At 44.8% G+C, this 20,062-nt stretch overlaps 1 protein-coding gene across 5 annotated transcripts in view; it reads left to right on the top strand.

The window, feature by feature from the left end:
* The window catches only part of LOC309516149 (uncharacterized protein), a 119,232-nt gene that overhangs the window by 70,440 nt on the left and 28,730 nt on the right, over window positions 1-20,062 (top strand). For all 5 annotated transcript variants that reach the window (XM_082194642.1, XM_082194643.1, XM_082194641.1 and 2 more), the window contains 15 exons: window positions 969-1,112; window positions 3,710-3,781; window positions 4,394-4,537; window positions 6,740-6,811; window positions 6,951-7,094; window positions 7,557-7,628; window positions 8,479-8,583; window positions 9,661-9,726; window positions 11,640-11,753; window positions 12,829-12,888; window positions 14,239-14,343; window positions 15,330-15,392; window positions 16,549-16,653; window positions 17,767-17,838; window positions 18,523-18,627. In XM_082194642.1, the coding sequence (XP_082050768.1) occupies window positions 969-1,112; window positions 3,710-3,781; window positions 4,394-4,537; window positions 6,740-6,811; window positions 6,951-7,094; window positions 7,557-7,628; window positions 8,479-8,583; window positions 9,661-9,726; window positions 11,640-11,753; window positions 12,829-12,888; window positions 14,239-14,343; window positions 15,330-15,392; window positions 16,549-16,653; window positions 17,767-17,838; window positions 18,523-18,627 (1,443 nt within the window). The remainder of the gene's footprint in view (window positions 1-968; window positions 1,113-3,709; window positions 3,782-4,393; window positions 4,538-6,739; window positions 6,812-6,950; window positions 7,095-7,556; window positions 7,629-8,478; window positions 8,584-9,660; window positions 9,727-11,639; window positions 11,754-12,828; window positions 12,889-14,238; window positions 14,344-15,329; window positions 15,393-16,548; window positions 16,654-17,766; window positions 17,839-18,522; window positions 18,628-20,062) is intronic.

Genomic DNA, 20,062 nt, shown 5'->3' with positions numbered 1-20,062 from the left:
CCCAAATAGGAGTTCCAACACAGAATGAGAAAGGGAAAAAAGGGGGGGGGAATCAAATTGATTCTGATGCAGCTGTAAACATATTGCCCAGGGACTTTAGTTTCTAGGATGTCAAATATATTGAGAAAACTACATTTGTAAGAGTCCTTGACTCTGGGGGTGCTGCTGTAGCAAACATTCCAAGTTGAAATACAAACTTTGTTGTGACTTCAGCGATAGGCTCAAATTGTGGAAATGGCATCTTGCTGTATGGAAAATGTGGCAATATACGGTTGTTGACTATCACTTGCATGTATGAAAGGGTAAACCTGAGTCAGAAATGAGCTCAAGGTATCATGAGAGGAACTGAACAGGCTCCTAGCATCTTTGCCACTTCTTTCTCTCTCTCTTTCTGCTTTCCTGCAAGAATCCAGTAGCTTCATGGCTCCCAGCTCAACAAAACTACACATGGGTAAACTCCCTAACTAGGAAATTTACACAGCCCGAATATATTTGTTCACAGAAAAAATGCACAGTCCCTTTGTAATTAAACCAAGTATTATTATTTTTCTTTTTAAACCAATTGGAAACTTTCTTCTTCTTCTTCTTCTTCTTCTTCTTCTTCTTCTTCTTCCCTTTGCTGCCTATAGGATAGAGACATGCATAGGCTTATTTCTGTGACTACTGAAACGCTTTTAAGTACAATCTTCACCTGCTTGCAAAACAAGGTGTTTGATTTATTCTAGCCTAAGTATTTTCATGTGGAACACTTGTTTCAGATGGGTGTGGGCAGATATAAGATGTAAACAAGCCTTAAAGGTGCCTGGTGCAACCAGTTATTGTGCGAACTGCTAGGAAAGAGTTAGAATCTCTTCCAAACCTCTCTCCAACAGAAAACAGATTTTCACAACGAGACTAGTATCCCTGTGAAATACTTGTTTCAGTCCCTATGAACACAGTAATTCCATATTTGATCTTTCTTCTGGCAGCACTTCAATCTGCTATTGTGAACTTCAGCAAGATCAGAGGTGAGAAAGTTGACGTCAGAGACTTGGAGTCCATTATGGAAGGTCTGGGTATTAACTTGAGCAACACTGAGTTCCAGAATGCCTTAAAAACCATCCCTGTAGATGGTAAGTACTAAAGTTGTCTTCGTTCCTGCTCCCCATAAGGCAAAGCCTTGGTGGTAGTAGGAAGTCAAGCTTAGATATGAAAATGATGTACCATTGATATTTAAAGGTAAAAATAAAGGGACCTCTGACCATTAGGTCCAGTTGTGACCAACTCTGGGGTTGTGGCACTCATCTCGCTTTATTGGCCGAGGGAGCCAGCGTACAGCTTCCGGGTCATGTGGCCAGCATGACTAAGCCGCTTCTGGCCAACCAGAGCAGTGCACGGAAACGTCGTTTACCTTCCTGCCAAAGCAGTACCTATTTATCTACCGTATTTTTTGCACCATAACACTCACTTTTTTCCTCCTAGAAAGTAAGGGGAAATGTCTGTGCGTGTTATGGAGGAAATGCCTACGGGTGGCATGCCTACAGATTTTCCTCCTCTAAAAACTACGTGCGTGTTATGGTTGGGTGCGTGTTATAGAGTGAAAAATACGGTACTTGCACTTTGACGTGCTTTCGAACTGCTAGGTTGGCAGGAGCTGGAACAACGGGAGCTCACCCCATCACGGGGATTCAAACCGCCAATCTTCTGATCAGCAAGTCCTAGGCTCTGTGGTTTAACCCACAGTGCCACCCGTGTCCCACACCGTTGATAGTTAACACCCACTAAACTAGCAAAAATGTATAGAACTGCTTCAAATGTTTGTTGGAAATATAAGGAGAAAGAGGGCACATTCTACCATATGTGGTGGACATGCAAAATAACAAAAGCATTCTGGGAAATGATATATAATGAGTTGGGGGGGAGTTTAAAATAACCTTTGTGGGGAAAAACAGAAGCTTTTCTACTAGGAATTGTAGGTTCAGAAATACCAAAGGAGCAGAAAACTGCGACAATGGCAGCACGGTTACTTTTGGCCCAAAGATGGAATTAAGATAAAGCCCCAACTAGAGAAGAATGGTTGATAAAGATGATGCAGAAGCAACTTGTCTTATCTTTGACAAGAGTGAACTATCTGCCATGTGCATTCCTTTAGTTGGGAAGCCCCCTTGACATGCAATGTTACAGGAGAGTGGAGGATCCTGGGTGCTGTGGAATCTGGTTTCTAACTGGAGGAATTTTAATCTACATCCTCAAGGGAAACGGTCAGCTTTTGAATCCTCAGGGAAACTTTTTGAATCCCTTTCCTCTAGTTAGGCTGCAAAATGCACTTCCTCAGTCTCGGCCCACCTTGAAGTAAAGAGGATATCTGAGATAGAGCCTTACTAGCTTACATGCACTGAGCTCTCTTGCCTCAGAAAAAACCAGGATGTGAAACACAGAGTGAGGCACCCCTCCCTATAAAATCACGTGGACTCTTTATTCCCGAGGGGTCACAAACACAGCACCCATGGGTTCCAGTGTGCCTCCTCTGGCACCCATGAAACGTCTCATCAAATATCGCCATGAAATTCCACAATGTGTGAGAGACTCTGCTGTTCCTGCTCAGTTACTGTTTGCAATAGCTTGCCTACATTTGAACAAACACCCCTTAAATGAGCTCAGAGAATAGGTGCAAGGAACCAATCCTTGTGAGTGAGCATGGCAGCAGGTGATATAGGTGCCTTTTTTCAATTGGTTGGAGGTGGGCATTGTTTTGTGGGCATTCCTCTCTTTTTGCTTTCCTGGCTGTGGCGACCATTTTGTGACAGCCATTTTGAGTTATGCTACACTGCCTCGGCAGCCATTTTGTGCCTGGCAACCACGGTACATTCTTGTAATTCCAAATATGCCTATGGGCCCAAATAAGTCAGCAAAACCCTGCCTTAAAAAGCATTACATGACTGGATCTTAGCAGAGCTCAGGGAGCCACTTCTTTCTTATCAACCTGCAATCCCATTGCGACTGTTCAGTATAGCCAGGAACTTCCGTTATTCAGGACAAATGGGTCAGTGATTGTGAGTGCGCATGGCAGGAGAGGGTTTGTTTCCTATTGAGCTGAGTAGCTTGACTCTCTCTTTTTTTATATAGAATATTTATTAAAGTTTCACAAATTATACAGACAAACACAACAATACAAACAAACACAAACAAAAAAAAGAACAAGTATAATTTCAAACCCTTATTTTCTTATAACTTACTTCTCCGACCTCCTCATACCTCCCCTTTCTGCATTCCAATTTCAAATTTTAATTCAGCAAATCCTCACCCTTAAATTTATCTAATTTTTAACCTTTCTTTTCTTTTAACTTAATCCTTACAACTGTAATCCACTTAAGTTCTAAACCAGCATCATTCTAACATTCATTAATTTTACAATGTTTCTTAAGATAGTTCTTAAATTTCTTCCAATCTTCTTCCGCCGTCTCTTTTCCCTGGTCTCGGATTCTGCCGGTCATTTCTGCCAGTCCCATATAGTCTGAGTAGCTTGACTCTCTGGAGTCATCTAGAAATACATCTCATCTATAGGGTCTCCATCTCCTTTGTATGGTGAGCTTTACTTTCATTCATTGATTTAACTTTTAAGGGTAGAGGGGAAATGGTTTGACCATTCTGCCTTGTGGAGTGGCAGGAGTTAGATTGAATGGCCTCTTCGGTTCCTCTTTCAAACCTTTATGAAATGTTGGTTTTGCAGAATTCGGAAGGGTGACTTTCAAGGACTTCCTGACCAGCGTGGTGAACAATGAGCGTTTCTCTGAATCTGTAGGTTAGTGGGGTCTTCTATGCAGCTTGCAAATGATTAGTTAGAGGGGTCTAAAGATGCATAGTCAAGGTCAGACAAAATTCAAGGTCCACAGCTGCAAATGAAGATCAGAGTGTGTGGTCAACAGAAGAAAGATGCTCTGCTCTGCAAAATGCAACAGTCCAGCTGAGGCATAAAAGGTAAAGGTAAAGGGACCCCTGACAGTTAAGTCCAGTTGCAAACGACTATGGGGTTGTGGCGCTCATCTCGCTTTACCGGTCGAGGGAACCGGTGTTTGTCCGCTCCGCAGACAGTTTTTCCAGGTCATGTGGCCAGCATGACTAGCCGCTTCTGGCACAATGGAACACTGAAATCAGAGCAGCGCCGTGGCAGTACCTATTAATCTACTTGCACTTTGACGTGCTTTCAAACTGCTAAGTTGGCAGGAGCTGGGACAGAGCAACAGGATCTCACCCCATTGCGGGGATTGGAACCCCCGACCTTTTGATTGGCAAGCCCAAGGCTCAGTGGTTTAGACCACAGCGCCACCCGCATCCCATCAGCTGAGGCATAGGTGCCCATAGAACAACCATTTCACCTGTCTCTTAACTTGGCAACCCGCTTTCCTCTTTGCAGCTGTACATAACCTCTACATGCTCATTAGCAAAATGGATGGTGATAAAGTCGAGGTTTCTCAGCTGAAAGACATACTGGCTCCCATGGGCATCCTGTTAACCAAGGACGACGCTAAGGAGGTGCTGAGGAGCATGTCAGTCAAAAGTAAGAAAACCTTGAGACCAATTTCAAATGGGCAGAGGTGGCACGCGATTGTAGCCCTGCCTAGGTTGTGCCCACCTGGGATTTGCAGGTCTGAGGGGGCTACAGTGTTTGAGTGCTCTCCCCATGAAGAAACCCTCTTCTAAAGCTAGCACAGCAGTGTCACAGCTCTGCTAAAACCCTTAATGATTTACTAGCCCTCTCAGTCCAAATATGGATTATCTCCTATCAGTGGCGTAGCGTGGGTTGTCAGCACCCGGGGCAATACAAGTAATTTGCGCCCCCTAACCCGTGGATTTGCGCCCCCTAACCCGTGGATTTGCGCCCCCTAACCCGTGGATTTGCGCCCCCTAACCCTAACCCCCAGGTGTTGCGGCCGGCCCCCCCTGCACCCCCCATGCTACGCCACTGTCTCCTATTCCTATTCAGCACTGTCAGGGTCACATGCAATATAGAGTTTGAGTGGCTCAGGAGGCTCCACCCACATTCCTTCCCTACCTACTGGGTTCGGAGTAGTTTTTCTTATCTCGCTTTCTGGCAATCCATAATAATATAATTATTATTTATATGCCTTCATCTGACTGGGTTGCCCCAGCTACTCTGGGTCGCTTCCAATAGTCCTCTTCCCGTCCTGTTTTAATACTGTTATAGAATGTGGGGGGTGCCCCCCCCACTAAACCCTAGATATTAATAAATGGTAGAATTTTGATTATTTGGCGTATTGCAGGCAAGTGGGAAAATACAGGCTAAGCTTCCTTTCTGTGCCAGGGCTTCACTTGGGATAGAGACATTATTAACCTGACAAAAGGTGTTGATAGCCCATCTAAGAGGAAACTTGGCCCTGGGCAGACAGAAGCTTTTCATGGTAACTGAGTGTGAAGTGATAGGAAAAGAGAGTCTTTTAGCAAGGTGTGCTGGGAAGAAGAAGGAAAAGAAGAAATAGAGATCCATCTTGGGCAGGCTGGCTGAAGCCTGGCTGGGAGAGATGCCTTTGACTCCAGTGCTAGCCCAGTCTGAGATGACCAACTGTGCTGCAAGATCTGGACTTCCTCCATACAGTCTGAAGGTGTAAATAGGTGAATAAACCATATTTCTGAAAAGCTACAGCAGTCTCTGCTGTGTCTTCAGTTCTCCAAAGGAACACAAACCCTGGGTGAGCACCTGGAAACTCCTGGAATCTTGCTACCATTTTTCAGAGACTGGGTGTGGCACCCAACTTTTGTAACAATACCATTTCCTTGCTCACTGTCTCGCCTTTTATTCAACCCTGCTCTCCATTCTGTACTGGAGGATTGCTCTGGTGGAGAAAAGTCATCTCTGCAAGGGCAAGGAACAGCTGGTCAGACTTGTGAGGAGTGACTACCAAAGTGCTGCTGACGCTGCCACTGTTTTGATGACCACCCCCAGGTCCCCAGCAGTGTGTTTCCAGTGGGGTTCGTCCACAGAGGCCTGCTTTTCAGGCAACGGTGCCAACTGTGGGACCTTGAACTCTTCTTCCTCAGAGTGGGAAGACATGACGCTCAAAAGCAAGTTAATGTTGCCAGCTGCGGCTGCCATTCAGATCGTTCTTCGGCCTCTGAAAACCAAGGAGCCCTCTAGGATGGCATTGCTCAAACCTGGGGTCTCTGTCAGGCCTTGATTGATAGGGAGGGTCCTTCAAACAGAAGTGGTTTCCCCCTCCAAGCTTGGTCACGTAACCGTGAAGGTTCCTTCTGGTACAGTGAAAGGGACGCATCCAGCTCCACTGATTTTCTTCAGATAGCTAAGGATCACTGCATAGTTCAGGCATGGGCAGACTCGACCCTCTAGATGTTTTGGGACTACAACTCCCATCATCCCTAGCTAACAGGACCAGTGGTCAGGGATGATGGGAATTGTAGTCCCAAAAACATCTGGACGGCCGAGTTTGCCCATGCCTGGCATAGTTTCACCTGTTGCCCATCTGTGCCAGGCAATCTTAGGGGAGGCTGCTGCTCAGTCTAATGCAGGTGTGAGGAACATTTCCCCCCCCCGATGGTGCTAAACTACAATTCCCATCATCCCACTGGTATAAGAAATGTAGGCAACACTATCATAATATCCAAAGCTTGTTTGTGGTCTTTGGACTCATGGCCACAGACTGCAGAGACATCCCTGCCCTGTTCAGTTATTTTTTTGCAACTAGTTCATTCTCATTTCTCTCTCCTCCTCTGCTTTGTCTTGTAGGGGATGGCATGGTGAAACTGAAAGAATTTATGAACGAATTGCCCAATACCCGGCGATTCTCCACAGCTGTAGGTAAGAGCAAAGCTTGCCACTAGCACCACATGTGAGCGAAGTTCATTTGGCATCCAGAGACTGAAAGAAGACTATTCAATGCTTCGTTGAGACTCCTGCCTGTGGATGGTTCATTGTGTTGACTCTTGTCTGTGTTTAGAGATGGAAGGAGCTATGAAAACGATGAATAGCATCAAACAAGGCTGGGTGGACACTGGAGAGTTGGATTCTATCATGCGCAGTATGGGCCTCAATTTACTTCCTGATGAAATCGAGCAGGCATTGAAAAATGTTACACCAAACGGTAAGGCTTTTAAAAGCCAGTGGCTTTGATCAAAACTGACTAGCCTGTTAAAATTGCAAACCAAATCATAATTTGAGAGAAACCCAGTAAATCTGTCATTTTCCCCCTTAAGCACTTCAAGCTTTAATCAGCTAACCATTAGATAAATGAGCAAAAGCTTTGGTTGTTTAATAGTAGAAGACAGTTTAATTGGAGAGTGAAATGAAGGGCACCCGTGTATATTTTCAAGGTTATTTTTATTTCTGAAGTATTACTGTAAAATGGAAAGAAAGCAAAAATACCAATGTTGATTTTTCCTTCTAACCATCATTTAATCAACAGAAAGGTGGATGATTAACCAGCTAACATAAAGACTGATGGGAGTTGTAGTCCAAAACTTCTGGAGGGCACTGGGTAGGGAAGGCTGAACCAAAATACTATTTTGTTGGTTGACATCCCCACACTTCTTTCACTAATTTGCAGATCACGGGAAAGTGAGTGTGGAACGTGTCTTGTCTGCGTTGACCAAGACTCGGCGCTTTTCCCAAGCGGAAAGTAAGTGGATTACAATACTTTGTGTGGATGTAGCTCTGGGAACATCTTTCACCCCTATCCTAAAATCTGCTTTCCATTCCTCAGCAGAAGCTTTTGCAACTCTGTATTCGGGAAACTTTCTTGTGGGTTCAAAGCAAATGGGAGCCTCAGTGCACCTCTTGAGAAAGACAACAAGGATTCTTCCCTACGGTTATGCTTTATTTAGAGCTGGGGTGGGAGCAGTGGTGTAGCATGGGTTGCCCATGCCCTGGGCCACATCAGAGGGGTCATCCGTGTCACCCAGGAGATCGCAGCCACAGAGAGAAGAGTCATTCCGTTGTCTGGAGAGGTCACTTCCTGCTCTGCAGGATAAGCCATTTTCAACAGAGCCCAGCTGTATTGAGGCAGCACCGGGTGTTGAAATTTTGTCTTGCCAAGGCTTCAGTGCTGGGCATTCATGACCTTATAAGAGGGTTATGTCTCTACGGATAAGAGATATGGAAGGAGAGCTTGAACCAAGTAGGAGCTTGGCGGAAGACATGGTAGGTAGAGTATTCCCAAGCCACAATGGTAATGCAAAGAGCAAGCTTGAATGCTATATGGGGGAATGATAATTCTCTCATCAGGGACCCAGACTTGAAGCACTAATGAGGATTTCAGCCTCCTCTCCCTTTGACAGCTGGGGACTGTTTGTCCCTTCAGTGCAAAGAGCTAAGGGGAAATCCTACATCGCCATATGTAAAAATAAAATAAAATCCTGCTTTTGTGTTTGTTTCTTTTAAACCTAACACCGCAAGGCCAGTTATAAATGGGCAGTTGCTCAAGAGCTGATTTCTCCTGGTCTTATGTTCAACTTCTCCTCCTATCTAAGGTAACAAGGTCCCCATCGAAAACCTGGATTCCATTCTTGAAAGCATGGGGATTGTTTTAACCAATGAGGGGATGCAGGAGGTCCTCAAGCAAGTTAAAGTTGATGGTGAGAATTGATGGATTCCATATTTGAGATTTTAAAACATGTGGGCAAAAAGGGCGGGGAAGAGAAGCAGCTGGAGAATGGCAAGGTGGTAGGTTCATGAACCCTAAACAGTTAGATTCTGGAAACTTATTGCGCCCCACCTTTCTATCACAATAGTAAAAGACACTGAGGCCTGGGACATCCTTTACTACGTCCCAGATCTCAGTGCAGTGGGGTTCCCCCAATGCCTTATACAGTGGTGCCTCGCAAGACGAAAATAATCCGTTCTGTGATTCTCTACGTCTAGCGTTTTTTTGGTCTTGCAAAGCAAGCCCATTGAAGGATTAGTGGTATTAGCGGCTTTTAGCGGCTTATCTGCTGATCAGCTTAGCTGATAAGCGGCTTAGCGGCTTGGGAAAAAGGGGAGGAGGAAAAAAAACCAGCAGGAACTCGCAAGACATTGTCGTCTTGCAAAGCAAGCCCATAGGAAATTCGTTTTGCGAAGCATCTCCAAAACGGAAAACTCTTTCGTCTAGCGAGTTTTCCGTCTTGCGAGGCATTCGTCTTGCGAGGCACCACTGTACCAGGGGTGGGCAAGCTTCAGGCTTGTGGAATTTACTAGAACTGTGAGGATAACCAGCAAGAGCCAGATGTAAAATGCTGGCTCAGGAAAGCAGACATAGGCTATGTTAAACACTATACCTTTAAAACACATTACTTCCCTCAAAAAATCCTGGGCACTGTAGTTCGTTAAAGGTTTCTGGGAATTGTAACTCCATGAGGGGGAAACTGCAGTGCCCACAATTCCTTAAATTGTGTTTTCTCCATGCACTTTAAAGGTATAGTATGTATGCAGCCGTAAGCTAAGAGTGAAGGAGGCTCAGCCCAGTCTGTACCAGAATCAAGCTTTTGCACAAAATCCCACTCTCCCTACAAGGTGTCCTCTTAATTCTTCATCTCTGTCACTGTGTGGCTCCTTCCGTTATTCCTTGCTTTTGGTTTTGTTTTGTCTCTGGTTTTAGAAGCTGGGGTGTAAGAATTGTGCTTGTCTCAAAGGTGCCGCACATGTAACTCTGCGTTTTTTTGACTCCCTCACAGAGGATGGGAAAGTGAACCTCAATGAATTTATGGATAGCCTTAGTGAAATGTGGCAGACTCTTGAAGGTGAGTGAGGTCTCTGATGCCAGGAAGACTCTGCTATGTGTGCCTACCAAACATGAACTTGGATTTTCCTTCTCTTTCCATTATGGTACTAAAATAAATGGTAGAAATTTCAGCATACAGTGGTGCCCCGCAAGACGAATGCCTCGCGAGACGAAAAACTCGCAAGACGAAAGGTTTTTTCGTTTTCGAGTTGCTTCGCAAGACGAATTTCCCTATGGGCTTGCTTCGCAAAACAAAGCTTGCCCCACAATCTCCGGGGACAGAGCGGAAGGCGCGCGCCTTCCCCTCTCTCCCTGGACCCCTTTTGAACCAAGGGGTGGCAACGGGGAGAAGCGATCTTCACCCCTCCGCCCCTTGCTTCAAAAGAGGGGACAGAGGGGAAGGCGCGTGGCGCTTCCCCTCTGTCCCCGGACGGTCTCCATAGGAACGCATTGATTGATTTTCAATGCATTCCTATGGGAAACCGTGCTTCGCAAGACGAAAAACTTGCAAGAAGAAAAAACTTGCGGAACGAATTAATTTCGTTTTGCGAGGCACCACTGTATTCTGAGCCGAGGCTTATCCCCGGAACCTATTTTCAGTTGTTAAGCTTTCAAAATGTGGTTTTGATACCATGGGGTGTAGTCTGTACTGTTTGAATGAAGGGGAGGCAAACCAACCAACCAACCCCATCTCTTTTCTCACAACCATCACCAAATGAATATATCTTTTTCCTCTGGCTGTCTCCTCTGAACAACCCTTTAACTGGCCCAGCCTGTTCCCTACACTAGGTAAAGCATAGCAATTCAACGCATTGTGAATAACATGAACTGAGACCATCTTTTCCCAAAACAAACAGGTTGAAAATAGGTTATTTGTTTCCCCCCAAAAAAATTTTTTTATTGGTTTTTCAAATTTATAACAAACAAATAAAACAAAAACATCAAATACAAACTAACTAACAAAGAAACATTTATCTTAACTATAATAATTCCACTTTTGTTAACATTGTTAAGTGACTTCCTCGAATCCCCCCAGCTGAGTTTCCATATCAATCATTGTAGCAGTTTTCCAATTTTCATATAAAATTTACTTAGTCAATTAACATCTTTCTTTCTTTTCATATTGACTTCTATCCTTAACATTATACAATTTCACATATTTAAATCCTAGGCCATTCTATTACTCACAAGTATTTCTATTTAAATTATCTAAACATATTTAACTAAATAGTCTTTAAATTTATTCCATTCCTCTTGATACTCCTCCTTCTTCTGGTCATGAAAATAGGTTATTTGATCCCCCTCCCTTGATTTGATTCCTTCCCCCTTGTTTCCGATGTAGATCTTCACTCACCCCTTCTTCCTTGGAGGAGAGGCGCCATTTTGTGTTTTGCCTCAGGTGCCAAAATGTCTTGGGCTGGCCCTGGAGGGAGGGCATATTCTCCCATGGCAATTGGCCACGACAGCTAAATGAAACCTTCAGGTTCAGAGGTAATAAGTATGCCACTGAAGACTAGTTGCTAGGTCTACAGTGGAGCAGGGCTGTTGCCTTTGTGCCCCACGGATGGACTTCTCAGAAGCCTTGGAGGTTTTTAAGCAGAGGCTGGATGTCATGAATGCTTTAGCTGAGATTCCTGCATCACAGGCGGTTGGACTAGATGCTGGATTCGACAGGCTTTTGGTCTAGCTCATAATAATGCCCCTATGGCCGTAAAGGCCTACTTGTGAACTTCCCAGAGCTGCTGCCTGACCATTGTGGAAAACAGAATGCTGGACTAGGTAGAACTTTGATCTGACCCTGTAGGCTTATATTACGCTGTTAGGTTAACTACTTGGGTTTTGCAGAAGCTTGACCTTTTTTTGGCAAGGCCTTGTGGATTTCCCACCAGCTTCTGAATGTCTGGCCTTTGGTTCATTGTTTCCCCTGACTAGGTGGCCAAGGGGATATGGTTGCTATGGAAGAGGTAGATTCCGTTTTGTCCAACTTAGGGATCCACTTAACCAAAGAGCAACTCCAAGAAGCCTTGAAGTATGTGACTGTGAATGGTGAGTGAACCTTGTTCCCTGATCTCAGGCAGGGTGGGAATTTTTTGTTTTTTGGTTTGCCCACGTTCTACTCAGACACTGAATCTTCCTCCTCAAAAAGTCCCTCAGCTCTTGGGAGGTCACCCTCAGCAAACTGGTCCCAGAGGCTGCGAGAAACATCACAACCCACTGGTACACTGGTATTCCAATTTGAACTTAGCCTGATCTTTTATTCCCCTTCTTTCCCTCCCCCTCCCCTTTTTATGAAGATTACCCGCTCTGGGATCCCACAGCTAATTCTCCCCTGGTCTCCTCGCTGGCCCAAATAGGACTAATTTAGCCAGCTAGCCCTGGTGATCATCGAATGTTTATTGGATGGATTTCCCCCCTAAATTGATTTTTTAATTCTGAATTTATTGTTATTCACATTTTTTACTGTATTTTATGCTGTTTTTTTGTTGCATCAATTAAGTGTTTTATATTTGTTGTTAGGGACCCTGAGCCTGGTTTTCTGAACCAGGAAGGGCGGGGTAGAAATAAAAATTTATTATTATTGTTGTTATTATTATTACATGTGCCTCTAACACAGAGTGGGACGGCTTTAACTGTGGGCCGATCTCTGTGGAGATGGAGGCCTCACACAGACTTCTGTACAGAACTTACTTCTCAGTGAAAGGTCAAGCAGGAGTGTTCTGGTTGGAATCTGGCATTCTGACATCACCGGCAAGTTTGCCCAGTGACTCTTTCATCATAGGTGAGGGTTCACAGATGAGGAGAATGTCTTCAGGTAGAGGCTGCCTATGTGAGCAGTCAAGAGCCACTGTCTTAAAGATCCAGGTCTGTCACTGAGTTTGTCCTCTCTGTCTCTCATGTAAATTAGCAAACTCCTGCCTCTCAGACTGGGGCATGTAATACCTGGGATCAGTATCATAGGCCATTGAATCACTGTGTTGGACCAGGGTCATAATCATGACAGATACTGAAATATAGCAATTTTTATTTGCGTATGAGAATTTCAAAACACACACACACTCTTATGCTCTGGCCACTTTCTGCATTGCAGATTGTCTTATCTATCAGTATTTTGTCCTTGCAGAAAATGGGAAGGTGAACATGAGCGAATTGATGGCGAGTGTAGTCAAGAACCAAGCTGAGGGTAAGTGGGTTGCGTTAGTTGGATTAGAAATTTGTTAAATTAAACTGGAAGCATTTGAAGAGAGCACTTGTTTTCTGATAGGGCTTAAAGCCCCAGGCAGGCTTTAGATGATGAGGAACAGACCAGCGTCGAAGCAGATGGGATAAATGGTCCATGGACAAAGCACACTTGCGCACAGGACTGGTTTCATTCTGTGATTCCACAGGGGTGCAGAATGTGGTAAGAGAGGCTTCCCAAAGGGATGCTTGTAAAAAGCAGAGTCTCTCAGGCCCTTTTGGGTCAACACTGGGTGGCCAATCATAGAAGGGACCTCAAGGGTCATCTAGTCCAACCCCCTTCAATGCAGGAATCTCAGCTAAAGCATTCATGACAGATGGCCACCCAACCTCTGCTTAAAAACCTCCAAGGAAGGAGAGTCCACAACCTCCCAAGAGAGACCATTCTGCTGCTGAACAGCTTACTGCCAGAAAGTTCCTCCTGATTTTTAGTTGGAGTCTCCTTTCTTGTAACTTGAATCCATTGCTTTGATTCCTACCCTCCAGAGCAGGAGAAAACAAGCTTGTTCCCTCTTCCATGTGACGGCCCTTGAGATATTTGAAGATGGCTATCAGATGCGGACATTTCAGAAAGCAGCTGAATAAGATTTCTAGGGGATCATAGAGAGGGACATCAATGTTCTGCGTGGCCTCTTGTACCCCCATGTTCTGTAACACCAGAAGATATTATTCAAATCAGCAAAGCGTGCAAAATAAATAGAATCATAGAATTGCAGAGTTGGAAGTGACCGTGAGGGTCATCTGGAACAACCATCCACAGTGCAGGAATGTCAATATGTGGTTCCCCCATCCAGCTTTGAAACCATCCCAGACCCTGCTTAGCTTTGCAAAACATGCTAGCAGTTAAAATTCTGTACCATGCCGTACAAGAAAAATGCATACATTTTGGCACTTTGCACAGCTCAGTGTGGTGTAGTGGTTAAGAGTGGTAGATTCATAATCTAGTGAACCGGGTTCGTGTCTCTGCTCCTCCACATGCAGCTGCTGGGTGACCTTGGGCCAGTCACACTTCTCTGAAGTCTCTCAGCCCCACTCACCTCACAGAGTGTTTGTTGTGGGGGAGGAAGGGAAAGGAGAATGTTAGCCGCTTTGAGACTCCTTCGGGTAGTGATAAAGCGGGATATCAAATCCAAACTCTTCTTCTTCATGGAATTCTATTCTTCTTGATACAGATTTCTAATTTGTGTTTATTGCGTGGAGTGCACACAATCCCCAGCAGCGTTCGAAGCTTTGTTAACCAAGCAGGGAATTCCAAGGCCCTGAAATGTTTCCACGTTTATCATTTCTCTCACAGCGGATCGAGTTCCTGTTGATAACCTGAATGCTATTCTGGCCACCATGAGCATTCAACTAACAGATGATGAGCTCCAAGAAGCTCTGAAATCTACAACTGTGGATGGTGAGTCTTTAAAGCGCTTGCTCTCCCACCCCTCTTGGAAGTAAAACAGATTAAGAGCATCCAGTTTAGGAAGAAAATGCACATTCCCCTTTCAGCTCCTTTTGGGTGATTTCACAGACTCTGGCAGAAGCCTACATGACACTCAAGACAGTTGTGTGTAAGACGAATAAGTAACATTTCTCCCCCTGTTTAAAAGAAATAATGAAAAGCAGCCCTGGGGAGGTTTTGAGTTTCAGAGGGGTGAAACTTCCTCCTCAAACTTCCCCTAGCTACTTTTCACCCAATGAAGGAAAATATACAGGCGCCTGCATCTTTCCCCCTCCACGCTGAACTGTAACACATAAGCAGGCAATATTGAATGAATGAATTTTATTATTACAGTCACAGACCAGTTCCGGGTCACTTACAATATCAGGAAAATCATAAAACACAACAGGAATACATTGAATTGCAATTGGGTATAACAGAGACAATTCAGATATAGTGGCAGTTAAAAAAATAAAAATAAATCTTGATCACTAAAATATAACCTAAAATTATCATTTAAAACCTCAATCAGCAGGCAATATTAAACGGGGAACTGCGGAAGGCGGAAGGGTTAAGCATGTCCCATTGGTCCTCAGCCCAAGGCTGCTGTCTATGTGATAAAGCATGTTGGGGGGGGGGGAATGCAGGCAATGGAGCATCATGGGTCATTTGTGCTTGAGAAACATCCCATCCCAGATCTTGAAATTTCTGTTGTATCTTATGATACACGTATCTCAAGTATATGCATGTGTCAAGTATGCCCTACCTCTCCAGCACTTAGTAGGCCATCTCTCACTTCTCTGTCCCTTCCTTGCTGCATCTCTGTCTTGCCTGCCCAGATGCAGACTGTGCGGTTTATTTGCATTCCGTTCGGCTCCTAGCAACACTCTTTGCAAAATAATTGCACCTCTGCTTCCCTGCCCAGTTGAGCCGTCCTCTTCCCCCATCTTGTCTTCCAGATGATGGCAAAGTTAACCTGAATGAGTTCATGGAGGGGGTGAAGAATGTGCAGCTGAAAGCAGGTACAGAAGATGAGTCTCTGGGGCTTTTTAATGGTGGTGGGCTGGAGGATAATGAACAGTTTCTGTACAGCTCCGAGCACCTAAGGCACAAGATTGACAGTTTTGTAATAGAACGTAAGAATTGCCTCCCTGGCTTAGTCTCGCAAGTGAGGCTGTGTGCACACCTTATATTAAAGCACATGCTATCTCATCAAAGGGGACGCGGGTGGCGCTGTGGGTTAAACCACAGAGCCTAGGACTTGCCGATCAGATGGTTGGTGGTTCGAAGCCCCGCGACGGGGTGAGCTCCTGTTGCTCGGTCCCTGCTCCTGCCAACCTAGCAGTTCAAAAGCACGTCAAAGTGCAAGTAGACAAATAGGTACCGCTCCAGCGGGAAGGTAAACGGCGTTTCTGTGCGCTGCTCTGGTTTGCCAGAAGCGGCTTAGTCATGCTGGCCACATGACCTGGAAGCTGTACGCCGGCTCCCTCAGCCAATAAAGCGAGATGAGTGCTGCAACCCCAGAGTCGGCCACAACTGGACCTTATGGTCAGGGGTCCCTTTACCTTTATCTCATCAAAGAATCCTAGGAACTGAAGGGTGCTGGGAATTGTAGCTCTGCGAGGGAAGGGGCAAACTACAGCTCCCAGGATTTGGGTGGAATGGAGCGGGTGTGCTTTAAAAGCACTTTAAATGATTGTTGTTCACAAAAGTCCACCGCTTACCAGCTCAACACCCCCCCCCCATTGCCCCCATGTTAGTGTCCAAAAAAATAGGTAGCCGTGTTGGTCTGCCATAGTCAAAATAAAAAAAATTCCTTCCAGTAGCACCTTAAAGACCAACTAAGTTAGTTCTTGGTATGAGCTTTCGTGTGGATGCACACTTGGTATCTGAAGAAGTGTGCATGCACACTTGGTATCTGAAGAAGTGTGCATGCACACGAAAGCTCATACCAAGAACTAACTTAGTTGGTCTTTAAGGTGCTACTGGAAGGAATTTTTTTATTTTGTCCAAAAAAATAGTTGATGTTCTTGTGTAGTCACCCAGGTCAATTCTTATTCACCGGAGGGGCACTTGGGTAAGTTATTTTTTACAAGCCTGTTCTAATGCAATAGTATAGCCTGCAAAGTACAGAACATGGATCATTACAGCTGACTAATTCCTGCTATTTGATCCAAGGGATCGTGGCTGAGAGTGATACCTTGAGTCCCACCTCGGAGCAGAAAAGCAGCCTCCTTTCCGAAGAACAAGGGAAGAAAGATTTAACAAGCAGCAGTCCGGGTGGTAGGTTGTATGTGAGGAGGCTTACAGTGCATTTAGGGCCTACATTTTAGAGAAATGTCCATCAGCAAAGATGCGTGTATCAGGAAGGAAACAGTCATTTATGCAGCCATTCTGACCTTGCATTTAATGCACTCCCCCCCCCCAAAAAAAAAATATTCATCCCCCGTGTCTAGAGAGCTAAGAATTGTTTGGGAGCGAAACAGGCACATAATGGGCTTTGTTTCTCTGTTGGTTTAAATGGTTCTAAACCACACTTTTCGAAGAAAATATAACAAGGTGGTGTATCAAACTATCGTGACTCGGAAGCAATTTTTCCTGTCACTTAAAACTTTCCATGAGATAGGGTGATGGCCGCCAACCTGGACTGGCTTTGAAAGAGAATTAGACATATTCATGGAGGGTAAGACTATAGATGACTATAGATTTTTATAAAGATTCTATAAGGGAAGCAGAAAGCAGCAAGAAATATCAAGTATCGGAGAGGAGATCAGTGTAAATGAAAACATGAGACTTATGGTTTTGTTACATGTGATTTTATTTTGGAGTTGTCTGCTTATTTTGGAGTTGTTTGCTGTAAAGGATGTATATTATGTGAATAAAATAATAAAGGATTTGAGAAAATAAATAAATAAATAAAATGACTATAGATGGCGACTAGTCAAAACAGTTACGTTCTACCTCCAGTTGCCGGAAAATCGCAAGTGAGCAGAGTGTTGCTGCGACACTCATTTCCTTGCTTTTGGGCTTCCCATAAGCGTCTGGTTGGCCGCCATGAGAACACAGCGAGGGACAAGATGAGCCTTCAACCTGACTCAGTAGCACTCCTCGTTCTTATTTCACTCCCAACTAGTGCTATTTTTCTGGGTGGGGAAAGGCGCCGGAATTTGCCATGAACAATGGCGCCCACCTGAGAGGTGCCAGAACTGAGTTCTGGCAAGTTCCGGCTTAAAAAAAAAAAAAGAAAGCCCGGCTCCCACACCATTTAAATCGTCCTCTCCAGAAACCTGAGGTAAAATGTTTTGGCTTAGAACGTGAACCGAAGAATCTACTGTCATAAGGGTGAGGCAACTCTCATGACCTTAAACCCTCTGTGGGCGGCCATGTTGTTTGCAGCTGATGACAGCCTGAGCTCGAAGGAAGCAGTGAAGGACGTCCGTCTGACACAGCCATCTCCCACGCATGAAGGTGAGTTGAAATGGACATTTGAAATATATCAGCATCTCCTTATTTCTCATCAGAAATGGGCAGGCAATTTCTCCCCATGCTGTGGGGATTGTAGGACACCCTGCCCACTCCTTGTTCATCTGTCTCTTTTCCTTTTTTTTTTAAAAGATATTTATTGAAGTTTTACAAATTATATCAAACAAAACAATACACAAACACAAACAAAAAAAGAACAAGTATAATTTCAGAACCTTATTTTCTTAAAACTTACTTCACCGACCTCCTCATACCTCCCCTTTCTGCATTCCCATTTTAAATATTTAGTTCAGCAAATCCTCACCCTTAATTTTATCTAATTGTCAACCTTTCTTTTCTTTTAACTTAATCTTTACAGCTGTACTCCATTTGATTTTTAAAGCCGCCTATCTGTCTCTTTTCCTGCTCCTCTGCACCATCCCAGAAGGATTTTTTTTACATTTCAAACCATTCCTATAATGGCTTAAGCGTAGTGAAAGAGTAACAATCAAAATACACTAAAGAATTTATTTTATTTTATTTTTTTAAAAACACCCAGAGTTTTCCTCTGTACACAGGGGGTCTGCAACAGAACAGAGGTTACCAGCCGGCTTGCTAATATCTTTCTGTGACTGACGTATGTAGGATCTGCACCCATGCCATTCCAATCTGTTCTGCACCCAATTGCAGGAGAAATGGTGGACGTTCAGGACCTAGGCAACGTTCTGGCCATTGAAGGCATCCAACTCGCAGAAGAAGAGTTCCAGGAAGCATTAAAAAATGCCCCGGTGGATGGTCAGTATGGGCTTCTGTGAAACAGCTGAGATAATTTGCAAGCTCGGATGGCCTGGCGTCCCGCACCGGACAAACCCCACAATCTGAAAGTCTATGGTTCTGTAACAGAGGCATGAGAGGCATAGTAACGAAAACGTGCAGGGAATGCGCTGATGAGCAGAGCGCGATCCTGCTGGCTGCAGGAGTTCTTCACCACTGCATTCCTCTCAAGGAATGCGCTGGCAAAGCAGCACCCCTGCAGGATTGAACCCAGGACTGCTCAGTAGCAAAGGAGTGAAGGGTTCAGTCTTACTGGCTTAGAGTGTGCTAGCAAAGCAGACTCCAGCAGAACATCACCTGGTGATGTCAGCTGATGGAGAGGTGGGTTTGGGGTTTTTTTTTGGGGGGGGGAATGGCCTCAGGGGCCAACTTGGACTCCCCGGTGGGTCAAGATTGGCCCACAAGCCAGAGTTTATTCCTGTGCTAGAGGAGTAGGTACTAAGGAGGGGGCCTAGAATGTGGAGGAAACAGTTTCTCGTAACTATGGCAATTTCGAAAAATACAGAATATCATTTGAAACACGATACGCTGTGGGTTAAACCACAGAGCCTAGGACTTGCTGATCAGAAGGTCAGCGGTTCGAATCCCCGCGACGGGGTGAGCTCCCATTGCTCGGTCCCTGCTCCTGCCAGCCTAACAGTTCAAAAGCACGTCAAAGTGCAAGTAGATAAATAGGTACCGCTCCGGCGGGAAGGTAAACGGCGTTTCTGTGCGCTGCTCTGGTTCGCCAGAAGCGGCTTAGTCATGCTGGCCACATGACCCGGAAGCTGTACGCCGGCTCCCTCGGCCAATAAAGCGAGATGAGCGCCGCAACCCCAGAGTCGGTCACGACTGGACCTAATGGTCAGGGGTCCCTTTACCTTTTACAAATACATATGCAAAGAGGGAATTTGCGTACACTTCAGAGAACATATCCTGGCAACTAGAGAAATAAACTCTAGACCCGTAAATTAATCATGCCTCTTTACTTTCTTAAGGAAAGGTGAATACGTGACTATTTACTGGGGCTTTCTTCTTTTTTTAAAAAAAAAATTGTAGATATGTTGGAATTTAAGTTGGCGCTTTCAGCTTTTTATCTGAACCCACAAGGACTGGAACTGAGATTATCTGATTGATGTTTGCTGGTATCCATTTAAATTTGGAGCGGTGCTGGATTTAGGGCAGTGCAAGTGGTCCCCCCCCCCACAGGGCGCCAAGCTGAGGGGGCGCAAAATAATAATCATAATCGTAATAAAAAAATGTGTACAGATACCTACTGAGAAGATCCATAAAAAGCGACTGCGTACCAAAAGGAATTATTGCGAAAATAATACAGATTTAGAGGGGGTGGGGCAAATTTTGTTTTCGCTCAGGGCACCCTATTATCTGCCCCTGTTTGGAGCCTCGTTGGGGAGCG

The sequence above is a fragment of the Podarcis vaucheri genome (assembly GCF_965113315.1).
Source record: "Podarcis vaucheri genome assembly, chromosome: 13".
Taxonomy (NCBI): domain Eukaryota; kingdom Metazoa; phylum Chordata; class Lepidosauria; order Squamata; family Lacertidae; genus Podarcis; species Podarcis vaucheri.
Note: the sequence above shows the minus strand (reverse complement) of the source record. Positions and strands in the feature narration are given on the sequence as shown.